The sequence below is a fragment of the Nematostella vectensis genome, chromosome 5, assembly GCF_932526225.1.
Source record: "Nematostella vectensis chromosome 5, jaNemVect1.1, whole genome shotgun sequence".
Classification (NCBI taxonomy): domain Eukaryota; kingdom Metazoa; phylum Cnidaria; class Anthozoa; order Actiniaria; family Edwardsiidae; genus Nematostella; species Nematostella vectensis.
Genome location: NC_064038.1, coordinates 9,822,054 through 9,842,714, shown reverse-complemented (window position 1 = coordinate 9,842,714; position 20,661 = coordinate 9,822,054). Strand labels below are relative to the sequence as shown.

At 39.8% G+C, this 20,661-nt stretch overlaps 2 protein-coding genes across 2 annotated transcripts in view; both read right to left on the bottom strand.

Moving 5' to 3' along the window:
• Nucleotides 1–13,641, bottom strand: part of LOC5508718 — a 40,300-nt gene extending 26,659 nt beyond the window's left edge. The window contains exons 1-7 of the mRNA XM_048727453.1: nucleotides 13,371–13,641; nucleotides 4,715–4,893; nucleotides 2,933–3,130; nucleotides 2,188–2,407; nucleotides 1,853–1,969; nucleotides 981–1,180; nucleotides 648–765 (exon numbers count right to left, since the gene is read on the bottom strand). Of these exons, the coding sequence (XP_048583410.1) occupies nucleotides 648–765; nucleotides 981–1,180; nucleotides 1,853–1,969; nucleotides 2,188–2,407; nucleotides 2,933–3,130; nucleotides 4,715–4,893; nucleotides 13,371–13,413 (1,075 nt within the window). The 5' untranslated portion in view covers nucleotides 13,414–13,641. The remainder of the gene's footprint in view (nucleotides 1–647; nucleotides 766–980; nucleotides 1,181–1,852; nucleotides 1,970–2,187; nucleotides 2,408–2,932; nucleotides 3,131–4,714; nucleotides 4,894–13,370) is intronic.
• A 2,902-nt stretch (nucleotides 13,642–16,543) lies between these two features.
• LOC5508727 lies at nucleotides 16,544–18,725 on the bottom strand. Its single transcript, XM_001629254.3, has one exon. It carries the CDS (start codon nucleotides 18,501–18,503, stop codon nucleotides 16,809–16,811), a length of 1,695 nt encoding a protein of 564 aa, XP_001629304.1. The 5' UTR covers nucleotides 18,504–18,725; the 3' UTR covers nucleotides 16,544–16,808.
• Nucleotides 18,726–20,661: the final 1,936 nt, after the last annotated feature.

Sequence of the window (20,661 nt, the reverse complement as noted above, 5' to 3'; positions counted from 1 at the left end):
ACACCTAGAGAGGAACGGAGCGCTTGCTAAGTTTATAAATTTGTTTGATGACGAGACTAAGGGCTTATACCTAGGAGAAAACAGAGCGTGGTTCCGCTATAAAAGGGAAAGCACCTCCCATCCCCGGGCTTCGTATTTGCAATAATAATCAGAACACTGCAGCGCTAGCAGTCAAAATTTTAAGCCTCCTGTAAAATTGCTTATCTCTGAGCCTCAGTCGGCTGGAATAAAACTATTTTTGCACAGGTAACAAGACAGCTGTGTTAAGAGATTGTTAAATTATAGTTATTTGCTGTCCACTCACGTTTTCGGTTCAAAATTTTAAATTTTGTGCTATCCATAATCTAGCGCACCTGCATAAATGCTGTGATGAAAATGCTCGTATATTAGAAAGCACACAGCTTGGTATAGCATTACTTTACGATAGATAGAAAAATATTTTAGATGGACAACTCTAGGAATGATATTTATTTTGGTTAAGAATATGAAATTTGAATTTAGCTCTCAGAGCAATTGTCCTGACATGTTGACTCATTGACGGCTGATTGATAACTGATTGTTCTTGAGCCCGGAGGTGGGAGGGGTTTTCCCTTTAATAGCGGAACCTCGTGTTTAATGAGTGTATTGTGTCATTGACGACGCCTAACCTTCCTCGTTAGATCGCTTCGCCTCGAGGTATGCTGATCGTGAAATGACTCCCGCCATGAAAGCTTTGCTGGCGTTGCTATTATCAAGAAGCTCGATCACGGTTCTGTTCTTTGCATCCTGAGCAGGTTTTAAAAGAGTGCAATGTTAGCATCAATCAATCAATCCCCCCCTCCCCCTAGATCCGCTATTGACTACCATTCGCCATTGCACTGACAACGTTTATTGAAGTGGGTGTATGGCTCAAATTGAATGTTTGTTGGCTCCGCTTTTAGGCAGTACCTTAATCTATTGTTTTAAAAATGACGACCATGATTAGAAATCTTAAAATTCACCTTGAAAAATCCAATGACGTCGCCTTCTTCATAGTCTTTACATGTGTCGGGGTCGCTCAGCTGAAAATGGTACCCAATATCTGCCTTCTCTGTAGATTCGCTTGTCCGAAAAGTTAAGTGATCAATATACGCCCGATTCGCCTCTAGATGGTCGACAACCTTTAGACTTTTGAATTGAACTGGAACATGAGGTCTGGGCTCTAGGAGTAAAGAGAGAGTACAAGCTGTAAGTAATCAATTGCCGTCTGTCCGTACGTTCCTTTATCTGTTCGTGGTACGGCCATGATGGCTTTGTAGAAGCGAATTGGTTCTTCCCTCAAGGACCAAGTTTCGTAGTTTTGCGCGATAGCTTAGTAGAAAGAGGACCACGTTAAGTACTTTTTGTTCGTGATACGACCACGATAGCTTAGTGGTATCGTCTTGATTTTTCGAGGATCCGGTTTTGGGTGTTGCGCGATAGCTCATGGATAGCTGCCAAGAAAGAGGACCAAGGTTCGAGCACTGGTAAGTGTCATTCTCAAATCTCTGAGGTTTAAAAACCTCTCCACATTAAAGACTGTGAATTGCACAAAAAGGTATGTAAAACTTTCCTCTCTCTATAAAGTGATTTTCATTGGCCCGTGAGCTACACTTTAGCGTATTAAACTTTATTGTGGTCTGATTCTAAAGTTCTCTTTTGTGTTTTACTGACTATTACCCTTTGACTATCACACATTGTTTCACGGGTTAATGAAAACCACTCTATTAGAGACATTATTTGCTGTTTTCTAGCAAAAGGTCAATGGGCCACCAGTCTCTCATCACACTGTCCGTCTGCCCGTCCGTCCGTCTGTCTGTCCGTTCATCCGTCCGTCCGACTAGCTTGTACTCACCCTCACTTCCGCTCATGCCGCTGTCAGGGCTGTTGGAAGACTCGGATAAGATGTAGTCTATCAGCTCGTGACCTTCAGGGTCCTCTTCAGAGTCTGCTTCTGTGTCGCTATCAAGTTCTTTAACAGCAAGAAACAAATAAGTCACCATCCGTGTCACTCTATCTGAATATACTATCATGAACTATTGTCACAAGAAATTAAACAAGAACTCGTAAAAATAGTTCCGTTCTGATGCGCTTGTTTCTTCCTTGAGTTTCCGAGGCCCGTGGTTTAGCTCACCGATTCTGATGCGTTTGTTTCGTCTTTGAGTATACCAGGCAAGTGGTTTAACTCACCGATTCTGATGCGTTTGTTTCTTCCTTGTGCTTGCAAGGCCCGTGGCTTACTGCGTATAAGGAACGGTTTACTTGGAAAATCCTGTACACTGCCGTCGAGGTGCTCCAGTCGGACGGAGAGCTGGAACCGATTGCGCGCCCCCATCTCGACTTTCGCTAGCTTGTACACAGGCATCGTGGGGCCATTGTACACGGAGTCCAAGTTCACGGAGAAGTATTGCTAGAGTAAAATGTAAAAGTCACTGCCTATCCGGTCTATATATTGCCACCTGTTTCATCATTGCCTAGCCGGTCCATATACCGCCTAATCGGGTTTTTATACCGCCTACTTGGTGCCTATACCATCTAACCGGTCAATATACCGCTCACCAGGTCCATATTACTACCAAGTTTATTCATTGCCTAGATGGTCTATATACCGGCTAACCAACAAAATGTCGCCTAGCAGGTCCTTTAACCGTCAAACTGTCCAATAATCCCCTAAACATAGCCATATTGCTTTCCCGGTCCATTGACTAGCCAGTCCATTACCGTCTAACCCGGTCCATATACTGTCTGGTCCATATTGCCTACCCGGTCCACACACTGCTAAGCCGGTCCATATGCCGTCTACCCAGTCCATACTGCCTACCCGGTCCATATACCTTCTACCCGGTCCATATTGCCTACCTGGTCCATATACCGTCTACCCGGTCCATATTGTTTATACGGTCCATATACCGTCTACCCGGTCCATATTACCTACCCGGTCCATCTGCTGTTCGCCCATCATGACAGGGAGTTCCACGGGTCCATTCGTGTCACCATGTAACTCGGCGGCGGCTCTTTCACGAGAGACAAACACGCGCACGCGAAGGATTTGAGTTCCGTTTGACACGTACATCATACGAATGAGTCCTAACTGGACGCGCATTTTAGCCACGCCTCCTCTACGACACTGGACCTGATAATAATTCATATATGACATAACCTTATATGACCATCATTACTACCTAATGGGTAGTACATTACTAAAACAAAATTACTAAGCAAAACCTAGTACATTACTACTAGGTTTTGCCAAGGGGGGGGGGGGGATAAAACATTGATAAAACATCGATAAAACATCGATAAAACATCGATAAAACATCGATAAAACATCGATAAAACATCGATAAAACATCGATAAAACATCGATAAAACACGATCTTTCCACAGGCTGTCCACCCTATGCACATGAATGGTGAAATGAATGGTCACAACGAGACCGGCACACAGCGCCCCCGCTTTTATTTACATCTGAGTGGTCTAAAGCAGAAAAATACAAGAAATTCGAAAGTCATTTTCACCTCAAACAGCTTCTAAAAGTAACATTTTAACCCCCTAAAACACAAGATACGAGAAAAATAATTCAACCATTGCAAAGAGGGAAGAATGTGAATGTTTGTGATCGTCTGTTTCTGTTTTATCCGGTATTTGGGGAACAATACTGTTCTTGGAATGGTAATGTTGAACAATTAAACTTAATTTCAACACCTTAATACCTTTTGCTGTTAAATAACGGGAAAGGGACATTCATTTGTGCCAAACGTTGTATCATAACCCATTGATAAGCATGATTGTCTGAAAAAGCTTGTTGATTGTCGTTGTCCATGTAAATAACACTAATGAATTTTTTATTTCGTATAACTGGAAATAAACGCTACTGATTGTCCAAACGTGTAATTAAATTTCCATTGTGCACAAAAGAATTCTGGTTTAATTCGATTGAATGCCCAATTGCGTTATTGTTTTTCCGTTGATGTTATATAATGTTCGCGCATATTCAATCATTGTTATTGAATGTCGAGTCACGCTAAGGATGTTTCGTGCGATGTTGATGAACGTACAAAACGCGTTATCAATGTAACTTTTGGCACAAATAAATGTCCCTTTCCCGTTAATATTAACAGCAAATGGTGTAAGTGAGCCTGGTGAATAAATGTTTTAGGTTATTTACCTTACCGTACCATACAAAAACAAAATAAGCGAATATTTGAGGTATGGTAAGGCATTCTATTTCTCGAAAATGCCAAATCACAATTGAGTTTTTGCTGAGACGGATAGACACTTACTTCAAAAATAATGAATCTGTTTCGCTAGTAACATGCACGAACTGAGATACAAATGATTTTTAAACTGTGACTTTTTTGCTCATTCGCCTATTATCCCATGTTTCCTAGGCTAGATTTCCAGGTCGTTTCTGTGAGCCCAGAAGGCCTAGCGACGGCTGGAAATAGAGCCTAACAAACAGCACCAATATCATTATCATCATCACCACCATTCATCATCAACAACATCATCATTGTCACTAACATTACATTCTTAATCACCATCATTATTACCATCACCGCCATGGTAGTTATCATCACCACCATCATCATTACCATCACCGCCATGGTAATTATCATCATCGTCATCATTGCCATCACCGCCATCATCGTGACTTTCACTCTTTCAATCACTATCATCCCTTTTATTCCAAAGAGAAGCAAGGGACGATTTTTACCTTATCAAAGACAGTATTCTGATCGATGTTCATAAAGTAAACCTCTGCCGCATTTCCCATCTGTGTGAAAGACAAGTTGGGCGAGATGCTAAACACCGGGGAGGGGTCGGGAAAGCCAAGATGCGGGTACCCTGTGGTAACCGTCGTGTAGGGTACTTGAACGTCATGGGTATGATCGTCTGAAAAATAGTCACCATTAGAGATTTATTTTAAAAAAAGTTTCCTCTCTCACTTGGGGTTCCTTTGCTCGTAGATAACCGTGAGAAAGCACGGGATCTGGACACCACATGCTTACCAACCGATTAGTTCGCTCCTTATTGTTTCCAACCGGATGAGGTCACTTCACAAGGCACCAAAGCTCAGTAATATTAAATTTACTAAATATTATTAAATAATCAAAGAAGTACAGTAATATCTCCCTCTAATATTTTTCTCACTATTAGAGAAGCTCACTCAGATACTTCAGCTTGCTGGCTTTGATCATCAATGAAATGCATTCCCTCGCTACAAGGATAGTTCTATGAATAGTCACAAAAATCAATATCATATCTAACTTACAGATTTCGTTTGAACATTAGGGAGATAATGATTGTTGAGAAACCACGAAGAAGCAGCCAGTAGCGGAAGCGGTGTTTGAAGCATGGTGAATTATTAGGAAGAGAATTACACTAAAATAATCAATAGCAATAATAAGGTTGTTACTATGGGTACAATTTGATTTTGCATTTTAGAACGCATCAGGACTTTTTTATGTATTATTGTCTATTTTTGAACCTCCTTTGCTATACAAGCCAGATAGATCCGACGCGCGCACGATAATACCCAATCAAAGAGCAGCGAATAGAAACCAGCGAAGTGCAAAAATTTCCACAAATTGAACAACATGTCGGATGCGGTCAGTGAATCCCGCTCGGATTTATCTAAAATATAGACGTTTATAGGGGTTTTCCTGCGACTTGGGAAATAAAACAGGGACACGATGGAAGCTTGTCTTGTTGTCCAAGCTTGGTGAAAATCTTGTAGAGAAGCATAGAAATAGATAACTAAGAGTTTGGTTGATGAATGGAAACGGCACGAATCCAGCTCAAAATATGAAAACAAGGAAATAATAAGATAAAGCGGTGCTCTCTTCGGTATGAGTTTTCAAAACTATTTTTGTCAACTTGCAGTAATTTAAGTTCGGGGAAAGGAGAAGAGCAAGCCAAATTTGCTGTTTACGCCTGACTTCTAACTACATGTTTTATCGGCGAATGTCAAGATTTACAGCAAAAATAAACTGTCTCATTCTTATATGTAATTGTAGTAGCTAGGATAATATCAAACACAAGTTTAATGGTAGAACTTACACTGCTCTTGTATATGTGATTTGTTTGCTTTTTGTTTTTCTTCGTAGTATAGATTTTACGTCTTTTTCTGGAATTTGAGTCCCAATTCTAGGCTAAAAGTTTTAATTAATTCATTCAATCACTCATTCAATCATTCATTCAACCAGCAGTCATTCAACCATTCATTAATTCATACATTAATTTATTCATTCACAGATTCATCGTGGTTCCCTTACGTAACATTTTTTCAACTTGACCCCTTTTCAATCAGGAACATCATTAAATCATAGCGAATATATCTATAGGAAGATTTTTAAGCAGATATTGGATGGTGAAAACTAAATAAACCCAACTTAAAAATTGGCGATGATATTTAAAGTTAAAGAGCAAAATGTTACAAAAAGGAACACCCTTTAGGTTTCAGCCAACAAAAATACAGAAAAACCGAAATCACGCTGTATCGTCGGGATATATCATCTATCTGGACTTTAGCATACCCCTCCTAGCTTCCTAACCTGCTTTGATTTGCGTAGAATTTTCGAGGCTTCAAGACCGTGCTCAGACCAATGGACTTTATGGGGACCCGTGCCAATCATAAGATTCAAATTTAACGCAGTTAAAGTCACCTCACAAAAAAGCGTAAAATCGATCGAATTCTTCCGCTTGAGGCCCCTCAACTCGTTGTACGCATAGAAGGATAGTTAAGTAAGATTCTCTCAAAATTTGGTTACATTTCACCTAAATATAAATGATTTATAAAGAAAATTCGAGCGAAATTGTCCTCAGAGGCGAATCCAAAAATACTCAAATTTTGGCAGTTTCTATCCGGCCCGAGAGATTTGAAATAAATACCCAATGAAGCGGTGGATCGTTTTGCTTATGCATGTATAAAAGAGATCAAATATTGGCGGGGAACATATCCAAGAAGTAAAGCAAGAACTTAGAAGAAATTGCTTTTTTGATTTTTTTCCTGGACCCGCTGAAAATGCTTAAATGTTACAAAAAGGAACATTTTGGGGTGCTATAACCAGTGCAGGATAAAAAGTATTTTATTTAAAAAGATTTTTATTTCTATGCAATTCTAGGTTTGATAATGTTTTATAGGTTTGTTCATAGCAAAGAAATATATATGTGAGATCACAATAATATTTTATTGAAATATATGTCAGGTTACGAAAAGGAACGACCGCGAAAATCATGTCTCTTTTAGTGTAACAATTATCAGAAAAATTAGGTTTATTTATGTTTAAAATCATGGTAAAACAACTAAAAACTGAAGCAGGGATAGACAACCATTCGATTCAGAGAGTAGTTGTTACTATTTTCATTTTCTGTGTTTCAGTTTTTTGGTCAAATCTCCAAGGATAATAGGCACATTTTGAATTCTCCGCTATATTGCTTCGATATTTGCAGCTTCTTTGCAGCCTCTTGAAAGACGTATAACACAAGCAAGCCTAACAAGAATCATCAGATGCTATTCGTATTTGCTTTTCCTGAGTTTAATAGCTCTTTGAATTAAAATGACTGAGATATGACGATTCTTGGAGACTGGGTAAAATGCATCATTCGTGTGCTGTATCAAAATAAGGTTTTCGCTATTTCCTTGACTTTTGCAATTTTTAGCAGCCTCTAGGAAAGCGGATAACTCAAACTGGCCTTAAAGGAATCATAATCTGCTATTCGTCTTTCCTCAAACTACACATGGATTGAAAGTGCTCAGAGATGGGTGTACTCATAGAAACATATTACAGCCTTACAGGGCAGCTTTATTAATAATGTCGCTTGCGGTTGCTGCTCATAACGTCTCTGTGTATACATTTAAGTATGATAACGTCTCTGTGTATGCATTTAAGTATAATAACGCCTCTTTGTATACATTTAAGTATAATAACATCTCTGTGTATACATTTAAGTATAATAACGTCTCTGTGTATAAATTTAAGTATAATAACGTATCTGTGTATACATTTAAGTATAATAACGCCCCTTTATATACATTTAAATATAATAATGTCTCTGTGTTCCGTATGAACAAACAAGTCATTAACAACAATTTTAGTGAATCCTTCGAATCCTCTTGCGCAAACATTTTTAACAACTGAACTTACTACAAACGCGAAAATGGCTGAAAACGGCTGAAAATGCCTGGAGTGGTCATTAGATTGTTTCTACTACTTTGACTTCTTAGCTTTGTTGCGCTCTGCACGCACCTTGTCAGCAAGTTGTTGTGGAGTAAACGCAGACAACTCTTTCTTGGCCTCGTCATCTCTCATGACTCGTTCCATCAAGGCTTTTCTCTCGATCCTGTTATTGTTGTGTAGGAGATCATGAAACAGTCGCAGACAGAGATTAGACTGCAAATCTGTAAATACTTGAGACCCCTTACTCTTGAGGCATGATTCTTCAGCATCTTCCCGACCCAACATTCTTTCCATCTTCTCTTGTTGGGACATTTTCTCTGTGGGGAGGCAAGGGCTCGCTTGTGTATTTTCTTTCCTCATCAAGCTCCTTACTTTATCGTAAACCTTCAAGGCGTCGATATGCGCCAGAAGGGGTTGCTTGGGTATTTCTTGCTTCACGGCATCTAACCGAAGCTTGCATTCTTCAATGGCATCCTTAAATGCCATTTGGATAGCCTCCTCTTCTTTCTCTGTCCAGTGGTGACGACCAGACTTTTCTGCTTCCCCATTCTTCACAGGCAGGGCTTCACTTGCTTCTACATGTGATGCCCCTTCCGCATACATGATATTTCTGAGCGCCAGAGAGGTTTTTGCAGCCGACTTAGACTTCTGCCTAACGTTTTTCGGCGGTCTTTTGATTGTGTCCCATAAGGTCGGCTAGGTCCTTCCTCAGATGTTGGTGCTCTTCGTGGACCACGGAAACAGCTGCTTTACGGAATGAAGCTGCATTTACTCTAATCTTCTCGACAGCCTTTTGCCAAAACGAATTAAGTTGAGCAGATATCATGGATGATGTCATCTCACTCGCTGTGAAGCTGATGAAAACCTTCTCATCGGGATCTGTTCCTGCTCCGCTGACCTTGTTTCTCATGTATTTTACATACGCCTTTAGCCAGGTGAAGACTGTGGGACTTAGCACTACATGGGCTGGGCCTGCCGAGGCAGATGTCTTGTGCTTCAAAATGGTGACAATCATTTCATCGCCATCTTTCGTGGCTCTATCTAGATCCCGCAAAGTCATATTTGGAAGCGGGCCAGCTCTACATGCATTCTCGATGCATAGGCGAGTGATGAGATGGTCTCTGACAGTACAAAAGTCTGTCTGACCCGGGGACCCTTCCTTTTCCATGTATCTTCCCAGTGTCGAGATTGCCGCTCTTACTGGAGCCGACTTAGAAAACTTCTGGACGTCCTCCGGGGTTATGAGTTTCTCTAGGTCTTCTTGATGCTTCTCCCATCTTCTTTCTTTGAACGGCTTCTTAAAGGAAGCCGACCACTCTTGGACTTGCACTCTAACCTTCGTCACATGCTCTTCTGTTAGCTTTAGGTCTTCTAACTTTTCCACAACAAGGAAACGGAGAAATCTTGATAATGAACCTAGATATGCCTTGCAGGTCCCTGGCTTCCTGTTACGTTCCAATTTCTGTAACCATTTGTCTCGAAGATGCTTCTTATTCAGGATGCTGTCGATGCGCAGCTCATCTGGATCATCCTTGATGATTGCGTGAACCTGTGCAACATATTGCTTAGCGGTACGCAACTCTCTTCTACCTCCATCGATACCTTGAAGCCATTGTAAAAATGCGTCCAATATCTTATCTGTGTCATCGTTTCTGCCTTCATCATCTTTCATCAGCGTTTCTGCCTTCATCATCAATTCATCTTCTTCATCGGTAACATCGATATCATTATCCTCATCATCATTACTACAACCTTCATTATCTTCGTTTTCATCCTCATCTTCGCCATCTGGCTCGTAGTCTTTGTCTTCTATCTCCTCTGCTGGGCTCGACGTTGATAAGTCATCCTTTTTCTTGCTATTGCCTGCTGCAGTTGCTTTCCATAGTGTCGGTGAAGATTGTTCTCCTGCCAATCCCCCAGTTGTTCTCTTCTTGATAACCTTTGGAGTGTCGGTGTGAATATCGGCTAGCGCGCGCTTAAGAAAGATGCTCCTCTTCTTTCCAATCGGCGACGAAGGGATAACTTCATCACTATCGTCATCACTTGAGCTGTATTTGTGTTGATCTACTTGACCTCCTCTCATTATAGCTTTTGCTTTTTCGGATTTTCTATGGATTTCCTGGAGGCACATTTCTTCTTCATTAGATGACATTGTACTGGATTGACTGCTCTTGCTTTGGCTTTGGCCCTTACCCTTGCTTTGGCTCTGGCTTTGGGGATCGGGCTCTTGCTCGGGCTCGGACTCGGTGTCAGAGGAGATCTCTACTACACACTCTTCCTGGAAATCTTCGCCTATCTCTTCCCATCGCGATTCTTTCAATAGCTGTTTGTATCTCTCGTCGTGTCGACTTAACTTATGTTTTGCATTCAGGTGGTTGTGCAACCTTCGCACGATCAGGTTGCACCCTGGGAACGAACAAACCCGACGTTTGTAAGTCCGCTTGGCTCTTTGCTCTGGGACAGCCTCTGACTTCGTTCTTTTTGCCCTAAGGTCGAACACAGACAGTGCCTCTAATGCCTTTTCGCGGCTCCATTTGTGCACTGTTATCAAATGGCGAGGGAGGTGAATCACTTCTTTCTGACAGGCAGGCACTGGACAGCGATGTTTCTGTCTTTTATATGATTTCTCCATTTTGACTGGGTCACAGCTAGCCATCTTATGATAGAAACAGAACATAGTAATCATAACCTGCGCAACAGGCGTCCCTTTTTAGGGCCTAAATCGCCCTATTGCCCCTCACATGTGTTACTGGATATTCTAGTGAGCTATGGGGGGCTCCCATACAAATATCCAGAGCATTTCAGCCGCATGGTGTTGGGGCACCATAAAGAAAGCAAACGCGGTACTTACCTTTAAACGTCGTCTGGACTTCAAAATGAGAGGAAGACGTTATCGATTGAGCCTTGCTTGTTTAATTACATGCTCCCCTCAATGTGGGATGTAAACCTTAATATTTTAGTGTTTAAAACGCTCATGAATCGACAAAAATGTGTATCGGTGTATATCATTAAATAAAAACAAATTCAGCGAATTAAATAGAAGCAAGGATGTCACTGGCTGCGTATTATTGATGAAGAGCGTTACTACGCATGCGTATTATTGATGATATCAATGATGGAGCACCGACATTATCAATCTTATTCTACAACTTATTGTTACACTAATATGTACTTATACAATGTAGGAGATAAGAATAAAATGTTTTATTTGTCGTTTAAATAGGGTTTGGATATTTACTGTAGAATTCAGTTTCTGAATTTAGCCCTATTTTCTAAGGTTACCAAAAGGAACACCCAAAGTTACGAAAGGGAACATGTGCTCCTTTTTGTAACTTGGCTTAGGTTACAAAAAGGATCACAAATGTTACAAAAGGGAGCACATGGTTACAAAAAGAAACATATGCTCCTTTTTGTAACTTGGCCTATGTTACAAAAAGGAGCACTGTTCCCTTTCGTAACCAAACCTTGGTTACAAAAAGGAACAAAGTTACAAAAAGGAACACGACTCGGTTACAAAAAGGCCCATGAATCTATTCATTCATTCATTCATTCATTCATTCATTCATTCATTCATTCATTCATTCATTCATTCATTCATTCATTCAGTCCGTCCGTTCGTCCTTCAGTCCGTCCGTCCGTCAGTCAGTCACTCACTCAGTCAGTCAGTCAGTCAGTTTGTTGCGGAACATTTTAGTGCTGACCCATGAAAACTTTGATGATGACTTTGAATGACTAAAGCCGGACTGAAGCTAGTTGCAAATTGTCAGCGAGAATTTTGAAAGCCGAAGTTATGAAATAGCTTCCGGTATTGGTTTGACGAGTACCATCATTCTATTTCCGGGTTGAACAGCATATGTATGAAAGGATGTTACCCTATCGTTTCGTCTTGCCTTTTTCTCGTGGGATTTTTACTCATGCAACGAGCCTCGTGACTCGTTGCATTAGTAGTTTTACTAATAATAAAATAATTACTAGTAATGTTTTGACCCTGCATTGGCACTTGGTATTTGCATTTTCCACCGCTACATGCTTCGGCACAGTTGACCCATGACTAGCTCAATTAATAATCACATTTTGACTATTAGTTTAAAATTTGACAATAGAAAAATACGTCCTCTTGAATTAGAATTATCTCATTTATATAACTACGGAGGTAAACAGGAAAAACAGTTCTTGAATGCTATTCCCTGCATGCAGAAAGAGGCTTCTTTCTAGCAAGAAACCAAGAAATAACGCTGTGTCTACTTGCACGGCTTCGAAAGGGGGAAAAAACTAGCTGCACGGCTGTCTCCTATTTTCTCGATTTTTAGCCTAAATAACAAGTTTCTGGCTTTAAAACACTTCCACGATTATTAAGAACAGCCAAGAGATGTTTTTTTTAGCTTGAAAAGCTGTGCATTGAGTGACCCGCAAATGCTCGGCACAGTATGAACGAAGTGTGGAGTTCGACACGTTTTTGCCATAACAGCTGTGCAAGGAGAAAAAAGATGCACTTCTCTTTTTTCTTTTTTCCATTAAGCCAAAATGACAAGTTATGACTCCCACCGTTATTTAGGACCGTCAAACGATGGCTTCGAGCTTGAAAAAATTCGCAAAAGGCGACATGCGAGTGCTCGGCAAATAATGAACAATGCATGAAATGTCGAACTCCACGCTTCGTTCATACTTTGCCGAGCATTTGCGGGCTTATTGCCGCTTATTGCATAGCGTTTCAGGCTAAAAATCCTCGCTTGGCTGTTTTAAATAATCGTGGAAGTGTTTTTATTTAGGCTAAAAATCGAGAAAACTGGGGACAGCCGTGTAGCTAGTTTTTTTCCTCCTTTACCGGAAGCCGTGCAAGTAGACACAGCGAAGAAATAAATGCTAAAGCAGCATTCATTCACAGCAAGTTCGCAGGGAATTCATTGAAAACAATATAGTCTATAAATAAACTCTATAGAAAAGCGACCGGTTCCTATTGTTTACAGCAATAAGAATTGGCAAATAGTCCCTATTGCCAAAAACTTGCAAAGTTTATTGAAATCTTGGAACCACTTTGTCTCAGGATCCCGGATATTATTCGCGAGTTCACGTTGCGATCATCCGCTACCATTATTTGGATAATCTAAATGTTAAATACACTTATTCCATCTCCTTGCGCTTCCCTAATACAGTTTATAAAATAATTTTGTTTGTGAGCTCGTATCTTACCAATATCAGCTAGTAGAGGTTTCGTCAACTCTGCATTATCCATGTCTAGTTAGTTCGAGTAACTTCCTGACTAGAAATCCTCGGTTTCAAGGCTTGTAGAGAAATGCCCGACGACGTCCTAGCGGTCTACTTCGAGTCCTGGGCTATTTCCTAATGTAATTACTCAAATCAGACAAAAGGATGTAGGAAAACAGAACAAGAAAGTGTTGCTGAATTAAACAGTCGACCATAACATATGCTAATAAACCGCAGGGATTACGTTTTGGTATTTGGAGTATTTACATCCGCTTTCGACTTCCTCTTGCTATTGTACTTCATGTTAGAGGAAGACCGTGTAACACAGGTTGACCAAGAAAATGTCTCCCAATTAGGGACTTGCGCTAAGAGATCACGTGACAGTTTGGATAGCAAACTAGATAGCAAACTAGATAGCGCGCGCTCAGGCTTTTAGCGGTAAAATAACAGCAACAAAAAGCAATTTTTCCAGCGCTTATGAAAAAAGCCAGAATTCTTTTTTTTTTTTTCAGCCAAGAGGATGCTAATTAATATTGAGACCGGTGCCCACCGGTACCACTTGAGGATTTTGTGTAATAACGGAATAAAAATTGGAAAAAAGCGTCCATCACGGGCTCCCTGTAGTGAAATTTAAGAGATCTTGTATTTCCAAAACAAAGGCGAAATATCTGATTGTTTTTTTGGGGAGGGGAAATATAACAGTATTTGTTAATATTTCAAGATAAAACTGTCGTCGGCTGCATTAAAATGATTTATTTAAGAGAAAAGCTAGACTCAACCCCCCTTACGGTTATCCAAGATGGCGGCTTATATTGGCACTGCTGTAAGTACCTCATAATATCGCGTATTTTAGGTAAAAAAAGCTCATTCCTTATGTATCAAAGACTTACAATGTCTATAACCTACTAAATATGAAATTTTGTCTTGATTTTAAATTTATTTCTGACGTTGGCTAAATAAAAAGCGGTAGAGATGGATTTAATAAGGGGGCTTTGTAAGTGTCTGTCAACTAGACACCAAAGACCAATAAGATGCTTTAGATATGCCTCCTTAATCAAAGTTATTAGGTTGTGATTCTTTTCTTGAGAATATTAGAGGGTTTGGATGTTCTGCAGAAGAAACATCGGTAGAAACTTTTTTTCGCGCAAATAGCGCAAAATGGCACAGGAATTGTCACAAATTTGCGGTATTTGCTCGAAAGCACTTAAAAAAAAAGCTGACCAGCAGAGGCACTACGAAAAAAACAGTGCTTATTGCTCCCTACGTGTGCATCATAGTGATGAGGTTAAACGCATCGCATGCTTTTAACAGGATAGCAACCAACCTCCAACGAATCGCCGCACCAATAGAGGACTATTTTATTATCCTAAAGATGTATTAATGATGATCTCAGGGATGGAAAGGGCCGTGGAGAATAAGAAAAGGAAATGTCTCCAGGAAGCGAGAGAAAATGATAAAAAAAAAAAAGTTTTTGTCAGGCTTATAGAATATATTAACAGAATATTTAATGGAGGCTGTTGAAAATGGTACGTTCCTTTTTCTGATGTCCGAGCTCCACGGCAATGTACATGCTTGGGAGATTTTGGGAATGAGAAATCCTTTAACCGTTTTCTACTAAAGGACAGAGTTTTCGAGGCTTTTCCTAAGGTGCGGATCAGTCGATCAGTGCGATCGGCGGACCGTTATTGTAATAAAGGGGACAAAGTTATTCTGAAACAAACTGAAAGAGACTTTTCAGAATGATGCGCGTACGCTAGCATGTGCCCAGGGTCCGCGGGGTTTTCTTTTCCAAACAAAGGATTTTTCCTTTCTCAGGGACGTTTTCTTCGAGGTGCCGAAGAAACGACGGTGCTATAAACAAGTGTTCAAAAACTCTAGTGTTGACGATACTACCTTCAACCTTAAGAGAGGACACGTTTAGCCCAAGACCTGACGTAAGCCAGAACTATTCTATTATTCTAACGATCAGAAGGTTTTGAGCGCCATATCTGTAGACGCCAGCCACCGCTGCCGATCTATATTAGTTCGATATCCTTTTTCTTACAAAATAAAAATATAAATCATGGAACCCTATTAGCTAGGGTTTTCGGCTTCATACGACCGAGTGGTTGGAAGTCAAGGGCGTCTGCCGGCTCCCCCGCTTTGACCCATAACTAGCATGGGGTAAAGCGAGGCTCTCGCCTCCGAAACAATTGTGATACTCTGATTTTAAAATAACATAGGGCCGTAACGAAAAGATAAACAAATGATCCGAGTTGTCATGGTATAATTTATCAACGCACAATAGGCTATGAAAAATCTCCCTCATCGGTATCATATTTTTTCCTGCTGACATGACGGGCCTATTAATTACAGCCGCGCTGGTTAAATTATTAATATAATACTTAGAGAACTTATTGAAAGAAAATTTCTGGGAAAATTCATGTGCACCACATTTGTGCTTATTTAATGAATAAAAATTAGTCATATTTGCGTGTTAGCAAAAGGGAGGTAAATAAAGCCGCGTGGGGCCTGGGTTCCAGTAGGTTTTCCTTCTTCAAATGTAGCTTTTTATTGCTATTTATGTTTCTTGGCTCGGAATTTGATAGAATACAGCTGAAATGATAGAAATTGTTTTCAAATATGTGCATTTTGACCTTTTTTTGTGTCTTGAAAAGGTATGAAAATCTTACCACAGGGTACCCGCAACACCAGATTTCTAAAAAGAATAATTGCTTTTTATTTATGGATCCGCAAATGATACCGGTGGGCACCGGTTTCAATATTGATAACCATCCTCTAGGCTATATTTATACCAAGTTTGGTGCTTTTGTCCGCTGTGTATAGATTGAGCTCTTTTTGTGCTCTAAGCGACCCGACTATTACACAGACTTTGCAGAAATATTTTGCTAGTTGTCACATTGTCGCGAGAGCTTGCAAAATACCATATTTGGGTATACTCTCAAGGCTCTAATTTCTTTTTCAAAAAATAATAATAATAATTTCAAAGAAAACACTAATGTCACCTAAAATGCTACCTACTGCCATTTTTCCCTGAAATCACTCAAAACAACATTTCATTCTTATATTTCATTCATATAATACCAGAAAATCAATAATAATAATTGTCATAATAATAGCTATATCATACTCATAATAGAAATAATAACACTAACAACTTTTGTTAATATAGTTTATTTTTCATTGACACTTCTTGTAGTTTAAATTGAATAAAAAAATGGAGCTTATCTATGATGCGTGGACTACAAACATTGTTCTAAAAAAAAGAACTCCAAGACAGTTTTAACAATTCTATTTTTCAAATTGTTTATTTACTCAATATGCTGGAGATTTTTTAATAAAAGCGTGAGGATGGGAGAAGGGTCCAAAAAGCGGGAGACTCCAGCCGGAAGCTGGAGGGTTGGCATCTCTGATAACATCAAGTCAATGAAAATATGATATTTCTTCTCCATATTTCTGTTCTAATTCCTTATCAACATTAACTTGCTCCCCATTCTCTAAAAACACAATGTCCTTTCCCATTCCTTGAATCTCTATACCCTTAAGATATCGCTCTGCATATTGTTTGATCACCTCAAGGTTGTTTGCCTGATAATCATTATATGCATAAATGTAAAGCAAGTCTATAACATGATCGCGATGACCTTGGTATGTTAAAGCATCAACAGCTTTTTGTTTCTGTGCAACAAGTTCTTGAAATTCTTCCATATTCATGGCCCTTGTTTGTAACTTCTTCAGAACATTTAACATTTCTTCAACATCATAAACAACATTTTGAATTTGTGTGTCAGTGAACTTAAGGTTTTTCAGAAGATTATAATGTGGTATAAAATAGCTGAATAATCTACTTTTCTTTATGCAAACTAAAAGATCTTCAAGTGCTTCAAGAAGTCTATCAAATAATTGTTCTCTTTGCCACTTTGATGGATCATCCTTATGTCGCGCAAACTGGTAGTACATAACAGTTTTCAGCAGGTATGTTGATATACAAGATTTCATCTCTAGAGATATAGGATCAAACTTCTGTTCACAAATGACATTTCGAAAATATTTTAGGAGGCGAAGACATTGGTTCTGGCCAGTATCTAGGGGGAACTCACTCATTATTTGCTGTTCATGAAGGGAATATGAGATCCTACATGACTCCCCATCTCTTAACAATGTGTGCAACACTTCAGAGGAATCTTTGAGAATGAACTTTTTATTACTACCAAGTGCAAGGTGATTTGACCTGTTATGATTCCAGATAGGTCTTTTCTTAATTGGTATGGCAAAGGTGAGGTCAACACTGACATAGAGATGCTTATACTCTTTTCCTTCCCATTTAAATACTGGTGTTATTGCCACTTGGGGTAAATTCCTTCTTATAGACAGTTTTGGGTCTACTACAAGGCTCCAGCATTCCAAAAGGGCCATTTTAAAATGTTCCCGAATAACCTGCTCTAATATATTCAGCACATTAGTCAGAAAATCACCATCACTACATTCATCATCATACTCATCATCATTACTCTCCATGGCTTTACTTATGATGTCTTGAAAAAAGCTTCTATCTTTGATGTCAAAATAAATTAGCTGTGCTTGGGTAGAAATATTATGTTGATAGAATTCAAAAGTCTCATTTTTTCCTAGAGCTGGTAACTCAATCATGAAATCAAACTCGTCCGGCATTCCAATCTTTAGCATTTCATAAGTGCTGCCAGTTTTTAAGAGTCTGCAATCTCTGAACATTTTGAAGCTCTGATCCAAGCTATTGCAAAGGCCCTCCATCATTGCTTCAATATTATTTCTGATCAATCGGTCTTCCTCAGAGTTGGGAAATTTTGCACCTTTCTGTAAAATTTCTTCGAGAAAATCCTCCACTGGGTTTGACAACTGCGTATTCATACACAATGAATGTTTATCTGCCGTCGTTGATTCTCTGTCATCAAAGCAAACCCATCTTTCCCCGTTGCACTCTCGATTTTCTTTCAATCTTGCTTGACTCATTCCATACATCCATGGTTTGAATGGTCTTTGTGGTCTTTGTAGCGTTTCTGCCATTAACCAGTTCGAGGTTTGTGCAGAATTCTTGCTCCACGAATGATGGTTTTGGAAAAGCATTCGTGGCCCGTCCATCTTGAAGTTAAAGCTGATAGAAAACACCGAAAACACTACACATTTGGGGGCTTTGCAAAGGGGGTACCCGTCAGGCAAGACATTAACTTATTTGAAGATGAGATATTATGGCTTGTTTGTGGAGTTGGAAAACGTGATTTTCTGTCTTTGGTAACGAGATCATTTATCATTGCAGTTAAAAGGATTGATTAAACGAGATCATCCTGACCGTCATGCACCGTGCGCTTATTCAACCTCCCCAAAATGCATCGCGCGGCGTCTGGGTACGAGACTGACTTTGGTGGAAAGCAATTTCCCACGGACGTAGATTGTGGTCGAGTCCGCGGACTCGCAGCGGTCATACCCAGCCTCGCAGTCGGAATTCCCCGATCACCATCTCCGGAAAGTACGAGATTGTCGGAGAAATCCAAGATGGCGGTCCGACTTTTGTGTGTGGTGACAGATCATATAAATATCTATCATACCTGTCAACCTCCGAAAATCTCAAGGCTTGAGAATTTTTTGGGGGGAGGGGTGGGGTATATTCATTTTTTGGGGGAGGGGTGGGTTTAACCTTGCAGGGGTTTGCCGTATAGAAAGCTCTCGCGAACAAATCCACTTATAGATCGCACGAGGGTGTTAAATAAATTGAGCTACGCAAGGGTATTATTGTTTCAAATATTTTAATAGAAAATAGGGAAAATGACGACTTTCTATGGAATAATTTTTCGGAAGCGATAAAAATCGCTAAAAAGCGGGAGATTTGGTACTCAACGCGGGAGAGCGGGAGAAGGGGTCCAAAATCTTGAGACTCCTGCCTAATGCGGGAGAGTTGACAGGTATTATCTATAGTCTTTATTCTGCTCAATTTAGTTAGGATTTATTACTTTATATGTCATCAGACAGATTAAAAAAATAAATAAGCAAGAACGGACGAGTGAGTCAGCCAATTAGTTTCCTAATCTCGACTTAGGAACGCGCGGGTTCGTTGTTTTGCGTTTTATGTTAATCATAACAAAGAACGTAACATACATACATACATACTTTTATTTGGTCCTTATACGGATTGTGTACATGGGATGAGTTCCAAATAAAATTAAGATAGTTTTACATGCGATGAAGGACTACAACGTTAATGTGCTTCGTAACGCAGTGATTTTGGCAATAAATTTTGCTATTATTTTATAGCAGGCGCGTAAACAGCTGAGGGGAGGGGGGGCTCGTGAAATAGTAGAAATTCTGTCACATACAACCACTTTATGACACAGGCTACAGCTTGTATTTAGCTAGGGCTCACCAGCAGCAAAAATTTAGCGTTCAATTTCGATATATAGTCCGTGCCTGTAAGGAAGCACGCCCGTGAGGGGGGGGATTTCGAGAAAAGCAGACGGGGGTGCTCGACAGCAAAATCAATTTTAAACCTGGGATAGCACTAAGGGCGTGGTCAACAACAATTCTTACCCCTAAGAGATAGCACATTGGGTGTGGTCGAAGGAATTTTTAACCCTGAGCATTAAAAGTTTAACATCTCCACCCAACGGCTGCCTCTTGAAGGAATTCAGAAACTTCCAATTTCTGGATGATATAACATCATTGTAAACGTGGCCCTCGAGTATACCTGACTACCTTGCTGCTGCAGATGGTGCTGTCATAGAAGGGGTGCGAAAACCGCAAAAGAGCACAGAAAAACGCCATAAAACGCCAAAAAAAAACCGCCAAAACGGAGTCAGTAACCGTAAGAGGCGCAGTCTAGGGAAACCGCAACACATCGGAATAAAATACGAAAACCCGCGCCAGATTTAAGGCAAAACTGCAACACCACAAACCCGTAGCCCCACTTAGTCAGATACACTCCTTTTTTATAAGAACGTTTTTTATAAGAACGTCTAGCCTGAGATTTAACTAAATTTTCAGGACCTGCTAAAAACATACCGAGGCTCAGATAGCAGAAAAAAATTCTTTTTTTAGTCCTAATGCAGAATCAAATTGTGCTCATAGTAACAACCTTATTATCTACTGATCATTAACGTATTTCTCTTCCTAATAATTCATTGGGTATTATGTTCTTATATACACTAAAATTTAAGAGCATATCGTTAAGAACATATTCAGCATGTTCATTTATTGTTAAGAGATTGATTGACCAATGTATTTATATTTTTCATTAAAAATAATGATT